The sequence below is a fragment of the Rhagoletis zephyria genome, unplaced genomic scaffold, assembly GCF_001687245.7.
Source record: "Rhagoletis zephyria isolate East Lansing unplaced genomic scaffold, Rhagoletis_zephyria_1.1 Rzeph_scaffold_00285, whole genome shotgun sequence".
Lineage (NCBI taxonomy): Eukaryota > Metazoa > Arthropoda > Insecta > Diptera > Tephritidae > Rhagoletis > Rhagoletis zephyria.
In genome coordinates this window covers 246,472-254,822 of record NW_016157369.1, presented here as the reverse complement: position 1 = coordinate 254,822, position 8,351 = coordinate 246,472, and the positions used below count along the sequence as shown (strand labels likewise).

The 8,351-nt window shown below is 36.2% G+C and overlaps 2 protein-coding genes across 2 annotated transcripts; one reads left to right on the top strand and one right to left on the bottom strand.

The window, feature by feature from the left end:
- The first annotated feature begins 1,088 nt into the window (after window positions 1–1,088).
- Atg6 (Beclin-1-like Atg6) lies at window positions 1,089–2,657 on the top strand. Its single transcript, XM_017610177.1, has 3 exons — window positions 1,089–1,306; window positions 1,392–2,436; window positions 2,493–2,657. The coding sequence occupies exons 1-3, from the start codon at window positions 1,192–1,194 to the stop codon at window positions 2,596–2,598; spliced, it is 1,266 nt and encodes a 421-aa protein (XP_017465666.1). The 5' UTR covers window positions 1,089–1,191; the 3' UTR covers window positions 2,599–2,657.
- Window positions 2,658–4,007: 1,350 nt separating this feature from the next.
- Window positions 4,008–6,794, bottom strand: LOC108358707 (protein SDE2 homolog). Its single transcript, XM_017610170.1, has 3 exons — window positions 6,371–6,794; window positions 5,321–6,301; window positions 4,008–4,172 (listed from the first exon to the last, which is right to left on the bottom strand). Exons 1-2 carry the CDS (start codon window positions 6,458–6,460, stop codon window positions 5,408–5,410), a joined length of 984 nt encoding a protein of 327 aa, XP_017465659.1. The 5' UTR covers window positions 6,461–6,794; the 3' UTR covers window positions 4,008–4,172; window positions 5,321–5,407.
- Window positions 6,795–8,351: the final 1,557 nt, after the last annotated feature.

The following is an 8,351-nucleotide window of genomic DNA, read 5'->3' as shown; positions in this document are numbered from 1 at the left end:
CGTCAAAGAAGAAGAAGAAAGGTGTCACAGCAATAAAGGCAAAGAAAAAAAAACGTGTAATGTACAAAAACTAATAAAAACGTTCGTAATAATAGTATTTTGTACGATTTGGGCACGCCGAGTGCGAAAATACACGAAATAAAGGGAAAATTGAGTGAATTGTACATCGGAAATCGACGCGAAAAAATCGCTCAAGTGTGCGCACGTTTGCGGATTCGAAGTTAACAGCCGAATTCGCAACGTATTCGCAACGATGGAATCGCGCTAATGTGCGCTTCGCTTAACACCGGCCTTTGATACGCAAATGACCTCGTAAACTTTAATGTTGCCGAGAGGCCAAAATATTTATACTAAAATGTATGATAAATAATGAAAATACATGAAAACAATAATAAGCGAATAAAATGAATGAATTTCATCCGCGAACTGTATTGACTTTGGGTTTCTGCAAATTTTCGGCATTTTTAATTGTATTTTAGCCAGTAGTTATAGAGAGAAAGTGGAATGATGTTATGGAGAATACTACGAAACAAAAATAGCTTCACAAAATTCTGGTTGATCTGTCAAACAGCCACTTTACGCACCTATTTACACCTTTTTACAAAGGGAGCGTTCTCATAAAAGCCTCGTAAACTTACCAGTTTTACACAGTTTAAGACTTTACGAGTTTAAGGGAATCCCCTAATTTAAAAAACTTAGAGCCGGTTACTCAATGTCTGGTTAACACTAATCTGCGGTTAAACATCGTTATCGACGTTTTCGACTCCATGCATATAACAGGGAGTCGGTAACGTCGATACCTATGTTTAGCCGGAGATTAGTGTTAACCAGACATTGAGTAACCGGCCCTTAATATAGCAGAAAGAGTGATCACGGTGACAGAGAAAAGAAACTTAACTTTTCCTTGACTTGAGATGTTAGAGCAAAAAGCACAATAAATTTAACGGATAATAATCTGAGATTTGGCTGTATAAACAGGATGATTAAAAACCGAGCTTTGATTGAGATTATATTTATATGTAAACGTACTTTAACAAGCATGAAGACGGCGGGGAAATTATTGATGATTGTCGATAGTAGGCGACCATCGATAGTATCGATATTACCATCAATGGTTTGCAAACCCTACTGTATGTATGTATAAAGTGTTTCATCAGATGTTATTGAAGGCAAACAATTAAGATTTACAAAATGACGGAGGAAGATAAAGTTCCTGTCTCCTTTGCTTGCCAAAGTTGTATGCAGCCCATTATATTGGACGAGAGTCTGGAAAATATCGATGTGCATTCCATGGCAGAACTTTCGTGTATGGATCATGTTATATATATATATATATACATATATATGTCTATTTCAGTTTTTTACATCTAATTAAATTAAAAATTTTTCAGTACCTATTTATTCAGGCAATATGAATACACTGGACCCAGATGACCCAAGTGTTTTTGATCATTTTGTTCCGCCTTTTCGTTTGACAGATTCGATTAATGGTACTGGTTTTATGCTGGTATCGGACGGTCGTGAAAAGAAATGGAGCGATGCCTTTAAACTTAAAGCTGAATTATTTGACTGCCTGTCCTCAAATTCTGAAATTGACCATCCGTTGTGTGAGGAATGTGCGGATTCGATGCTAGAAATTATGGATCAAGAATTAAAAGTAGCAGAACAAGAATGGCGCGACTACAAAAATTACTTGGAAAATCTTGAGCAACAACAAGACTGTCCAAATATAGCTGAATTAGAAAAGGAGTTAGGTGAATTGCAGGAGAGCGAATCTCGAATGCTGTCAAAATTAGAAAAACTTAAGCTTGAGGAAGAATCATTAAACGAAGAAATTAAAAAAGAGGAGGAAGAGAAAAATAAGCTCCAGCAACAAGAAGCAGTTTACTGGCGAGAATATACAAAACATCGCCGGGAATTAATGCTTACAGAAGATGATAAACGCAGTTTGGAATGTCAGATAAGTTACGCAGAGCAGCAGTTGGAAAAACTTAAGGATGCAAACATTTTCAATATTACTTTTCATATATGGCATGCTGGACATTTTGGCACTATAAATAATTTTCGACTCGGACGATTGCCCTCTGCTGCGGTAGATTGGTCAGAAATAAATGCTGCCTGGGGTCAGACGGTGTTGTTGTTATGTTCCCTTGCTCGTAAGATAGGATTGACGTTTGAACGTTATCGTCTTGTACCGTTTGGAAATCATTCATATGTTGAAGTGATTGGAGAAAATCGTGAATTGCCGCTCTATGGAACCGGAGGATTTAAATTCTTTTGGGACACCAAATTTGACGCTGCTATGGTTGCTTTTCTTGACTGTTTAACACAGTTCAGGCAAGAAGTTGAAAAACGAGATACAGAATTTCTACTACCATACAAAATGGAAAAAGGGAAAATTATTGACCCTTCAACTGGAAATTCATATTCGATCAAGTAAGCATAACATAAAGATAGGACCTACTTTTTTTTATAAATACATATTTTTACAGAATTCAGTTTAACTCGGAAGAGCAATGGACAAAGGCTTTAAAATTTATGTTAACAAATTTAAAGTGGGGACTTGCATGGGTTTCATCGCAGTTCGCCAATGATTAATCATATTAAATTAATTTAAGAGTGATTAAACCGAAATAAAACTCTGTGGAATTAATTTATTTTCCGGTCATTATGTATTTCGGAAGGGTGTACCACAATATCCGCGAATCCAAAATCCCTATTTTCTGTGTGAAATTCATTCAAAAATCGCCGCGATTTTAACCTAATTTGAATGTATTTCACACAGACAATGCCCAGGGAGTTATAAACGAGTCTTTAAGGAGTTCTACGCCCATAATGAGCTCATTAAAGAGTCCGATATGAGTGTTTCCCTTCCTCCGAAGGTCGACTTACATGAGCTTTGGTGTGCCGTGGGAAAGCCTGGGTAGTTTACTGAGCTCTCATCCGAGTGACGAATCGACGAACCAGTAGCTCGTTTCTGTAACTCTTCTGTACCGATTATTTCTCTACTTGTAGAGAATATATGTACGTCATTCTCTACTACTCATTAGCAGTAGAGAACAAGGCGGCGAATTCATATATCAATTCGCTTTGGTAGAGAATTGTTACAGAAAGAAACGAGCTGCTGAACTCCGTTGTACCAAGTTTTTATAAACTCGCTTTCTTTTTACCTCCCTTTTATTAGCTCGGGGTGTAACTATGTAATATTGATGAGCCTCAAAGATGCAGCGATTTCTGTTCTCAAGTACCTGATGACAGTACGAATGGAAATTATAATAGCAAGGTTTTGGTTTTTTAAACTATAGTTTTATTGACTTCATTCTAATTTACACAAATTTACATAAATATGGCCTTTATTATAAGTTGCATTCGATTTTCGATCTTCGCTGGTTATTTGCAAGTTCTCAAAAACTCGAAGATAGATTTTCTCCAAATTATCTGAAAATGTTGCTATGTACTTCACAAAATTCTTAAATTATTTCATTTGTAATGTTTAGTTTAGTTGAGTTTATGAAGGATTTTCTTTAGTAAATTTTTGTCGTAAGCGTCATTTGTCCACAATTCGGCAGCCACTTTGTGTGAAATACGTGATCAAAATTTTTACTAAATTAATGAGACTTTTTACTCAATGGCTGCATTTCTTTATTCGTTCTGAACGTTTGGAATAAACTTTTTTGTTTACTTATTCTTTAGAACGTTCCTGATGATATGTTAACGTATATTTCAAACGCGTTCTGTTTATTCCGGCTGTGAAATGGGATTATCTGGAATGTATAAAGAAACGCAGCCAATATCTCAGAAATTGAAGATATCCAATAATCGAGAATGCCATTTTTAAGATATGGATGGATTAGTTTAATATGATTACACCACTTACTAAATTTTTACTAAAATATCGAAAAAATTGTAGTCAACATATCGGAAACTAAAGGAGATATCTAGAAACTGATAACACCAATCTAAAGACCTTATTTCAAAATATATAACTGCATCTAACTAAAAATCTTCAAAATTGCGCTTACGGCAATCTTTTACCCAGGCGAAGCACTGTCGAAGATCGAATGCGTAATTATTATTAATATCATTTATTCAAAAGTTCTGGGATTTTGTGTTGTGGGCATTTTATGACACTGCTACCAAAAAAGTGTGGGGACTTTTTATTTGGGAATAATCAGCCCTATTCTGCATTTCGATTACGTTCCCGCATTCCGCTCCGCTGGAATCGAACTTAGGTATTCTGCGTTACGATCGAAACGAAAGAAGAAGAGGAAGAGAGAAAACATCTTTCGAAATCAGCTGTTAGCATAGGAATGTGTGAAATCGAAACAAAACAAAGAAATATTTGCCACCAAACAATAGCAGCATATGAAGTTAAAGTTTGTAAATATTTTAAATCACTGTAATTTAAAAATAAAAATTAAGTGGATACATAATTATAAGAATGAAATCCATAGCCGCGGCGTTATTGCTTGAAGAGAAGAATGAGTCCCAGATTGCTGATGCGTAAGTTGAAAGGCGGAGATTTAGGGACATGTTTGATCTTTTTCAGATGAGTGAAGAGTCATAAGGAATTCATCTTGAACTGTATTACTCATCGCTCAAAGTCAGTGAAATTATAAACGTTGTTTGAGCACTCCACAACATTTGCATTTACTACAGAGTGGAAGATTTGAACGCAAATGAATCTCATTTTGAAAGCCGTCAGGAGGTAGGGAAGGACAAAGCTTATCTTTCTATAGCAAATCGAATTCGAGACAACATACGCACCTCTTTTTAAAAAGTTAGTAAAAACGAGTGCAATAATAAAAGCATCTTTTTTATGTAACTTCACATTTTATGTATGTATGTATCTATGTGCATACATCTATTAATTTTATATAAAAAGAATCAATTGCATTCAGTGCATTTCACAGTCTTATTTATATATAATGTAAACAAAAACGCCTGGACTTCCACTCTGAAAACGTCGCGCAACATCCCTTTTGGTTGCCATTATTTGAGCCAATTTTTCGTATTGCCCGTATTACCGCTCGCGAAAACACAGAAATCGCGAAAATTCATTTATGATGACTTACAATCATGCAAAGAATATTTTACTTAATTTTTTTATAAAATTTTATTATTTAAACCCACGAAAATACAATTGAAACGTTCTCCGCCAACAAATTTGCAACTTAGAAAAACTGAACTACGATCGAAATGTAGAATAGGTATAATCGTAAATTTCGAAGATTGATCGAAAGGAAACGGAACGGAGAATACCAAAGTTGCCAAACGGAGAAAATTTCGATTCGAGTCGAAATGCAGAATAAGGCTGAATGAATATTTTTGAATTGGGGATTATGTGTTTCACATGTCGAAATACATACACTTCATTACGGAGGAGCACCAAGTCGTAATAAGATATTTAGATTGAAACTTTTGTCGAGTCCTTATTCTTCTGATCAGGTTGGAGTTGAGTTTCGCCTGTTATTAACTCTTCTTTTTCATAAGAATCGGGCGTTGAATTCGATTCATCAGATGACTCGTCACTTTCATCCATCTTCGATAAAGCTTTCTTCTTTTTATCATTAATTGCACTAAGTTTTGATTGCTTACGTTTTAAAGAATCGTTAGTGCACCCAGGTTCATCTTCGATTTTTCCCGGGCCTTCCGTAACCACGCTATTTACTTTATTCTTCTGATCAGGATGGAGTAAAGTTTCGTCCGTTATTAACTCTTCTTTTTCATAAGAATCGGGCGTTGAATTCGATTCATCAGATGACTCGTCACTTGCATCCGAGTCTAAGATATCTTCGTCGATCCATAAAGCCTTTTTCTTTTGGGTATTAATTGCACCAAGTTTTGAATGTTTACGTTTTAAAGATTGGTTACTGCACCCAGGTTTATCTTCGCTTTTTCTTAAGCCTTCCTCAACTGCGCTATTTACTTTTTCGGCCAATTTATCTCTGGCCTCTTCATACTCTTTGTCTTTGAAGTCATGGCGTGGAAGTGCAAGCAATTTTTCAATTTTCCGTTTTTTACGTTCTTGAGAATCACGTTCCAAGTCTCCCATTTTCTCTAAAACGGCTTTCAACCGCTTTTCCTCATTTATATCACGCAAACGACGCCCGCTTAGGTCCCGACATGCTTCCCTGTTTGTAGTTTTTTCTATTTGTGCTCCAATGGCCCGCAGCATGGAACCAAATCCACCTTTTCCACCAAACACGCGTAAACGGCACTGAGCTACTCCAGAAACTATGTCATTTGGCATTAATTTACGGCCATTCTGTTCTAAATATATATCATCTGGTAATAAGCCCTGCAATTATGGTTTATACGTTATAGTACGTTGCCTATACAATGCGATTATATCCAGAGAAATACTTACAAGTCGTTGTAAAATTGAGTTTTTAATACTAAAGCAGTTCTCTGCTTGCGTTTGGAAAACTAGTTCTCTATTTAAAAACACTTTCGCCATTTTCGCAAAGTATTAAATTTTTTAAAGCTGATCGTAGTTAGGAATTCAGAAAAAACATCGATACATCGGAAACATCGATGTTTGCTTAGTAATGAGCGAGTCCGAGATGTTTTAGTGGATTGTCTCGATTGTTCAAATATCCCGATTGTTCTCGATGTTTTCCCTAGTAGACGAATTGCCATTCGAAAATAGTCGTGCTTAAGCTGATGTAACATATTCGCTGGCAATCGACCAAATCATCTCGGTCTCGCTGCTGGCCTGCGGTTGTTAAAGCTGAATTTAGTCAAGAACGTAAACCTACCGGTACGTAAACCCGTGTCAGCGAAATGAAAACTCAACACCGCAGAATTTTTCTGTAGTTGTGGCCCGTAGCGCAGAAAACTGCGGAATTTAGATTTTTCCGTGTCAGCTGATTTCTGCCTTCTATAGATGGTTACCGCTGTGGTGTAGTGGTAAGCAGTGCGCGCTCCCACTCCGCAACGCCTGGGTTCAAGCCCTGGTCAAAGCAACATCGCAAAACAATATAGAAAAAAGGTTTTTTCTTAACAGCGGTCGTCCCTCGGCAGGCAAAGGCAAACCTCCGAGTGTATTTCTGCCATGAAAAACAGCTTCTCATAAAAATACAATCGCCGTTCGGAGTCGGCGTAAAACTGTAGGTCCCTCCGCTTTGTGTGACAACATCAAGGCGCACGCCACAAATCGGAGGAGAAGCTCGGCCAAACACTAACATATGTGTAAGCGCCAATCTATTATTATTATTATTATTATTATTATAGATGGTTACCACTTCGCCAGTTTTGCAGATGGTAAGAAAGTTATAAGTTCCTATACAAAATAAGTTTAAAATATTTGAAATTTACTATTGAATAAGGTTTTTTGTTGAAAACTAAGTAGTTTATATTTAGCGTCCATCCATTATAGCACGAAAAATTGTAGTTGAGAAGGCAAGTTTATGAAAAGGCATTGATGAGTGGCAACACTGTAGTAAGCAACACTAAGGGCTCCAGTAATCGACAAAATTCTGCGTATACAGACTGCGTTTAAGTATACGTTCTGCGTTCTTGACTAATTTCACCTTAAAACACCTCGGTGGTTCTCCGTCGCAGACTCTGCCAACGAATTGCCAATCGCGATTAACATTCGATAACAATCGGTCAAAACAAAAAACATCTTTTTTTTTTGCAATAAATTTCTATTAAACTATGTTCACATTACCAAAATAAAATACTTAGTTTCGTTTAAAATACCTCACTAAATTAAGTGCGTTCAAACACGCGATTCTTTATTTGTCTTGACAGCTTTGTAGCAACCCTGCGTTATTGTTTATTTAACCAAAAGAGATCGCGAATGTGAGTACTTGCGTATATTTTTATATTCCGAGTTGTTTGTGGTAATTTTTTAGATTTTAGATGAGTGATCAGAAGAGAAAGCTTCTGGAAATATTTTACAAACTACCACGCACGATATTAAAAACAAAAACGTCCAAACACAATGACATATCAGTAATGGGACAATACTTTTTTCGATTATTATCGATAAAATTAGAGCCGACACTGATTTGTTCGTGATTTGGTTCTTGGTTTAAGATAAACTACGTACTTTCAACTTAATTTACTGAGAGACCTTACAAGGCGAAATTACTTAGTTTGTACTTAATTTATGCGTAAATTAAGATCGACCTCTAAATTACGCTAATGGGAACATAGTTTAAGAAAAAAATGGAATCATTGCAAATAATACATATGTATGTACAATACAAATATGTAATACTTCTACATTGATAGTAACGGATCTTCACAATGTGTTTTTATTCCACAATCAAAAGGAGGCATGTAGCGTCTGCCCGTTTTCCCTGATACGGCTCATTTTTAACAGCCCAATTCTGAATATT

What these genes read in the sequence shown, in the direction of transcription:
- Atg6 (XM_017610177.1), top strand. Translation starts at nt 1,192, where the DNA reads ATGACGGAGGAAGATAAAGTTCCTGTCTCCTTTGCTTGCCAAAGTTGT. An exon ending in TTCCATGGCAGAACTTTCGT is followed by an intron (nt 1,307 to 1,391) that starts GTATGGATCATG and finishes AAAATTTTTCAG; the next exon opens with TACCTATTTATTCAGGCAAT. An exon ending in GGAAATTCATATTCGATCAA is followed by an intron (nt 2,437 to 2,492) that starts GTAAGCATAACA and finishes ATATTTTTACAG; the next exon opens with AATTCAGTTTAACTCGGAAG.
- LOC108358707 (XM_017610170.1), bottom strand. Translation starts at nt 6,460, where the DNA reads ATGGCGAAAGTGTTTTTAAATAGAGAACTAGTTTTCCAAACGCAAGCA. An exon ending in ACTCAATTTTACAACGACTT is followed by an intron (nt 6,302 to 6,370) that starts GTAAGTATTTCT and finishes CCATAATTGCAG; the next exon opens with GGCTTATTACCAGATGATAT.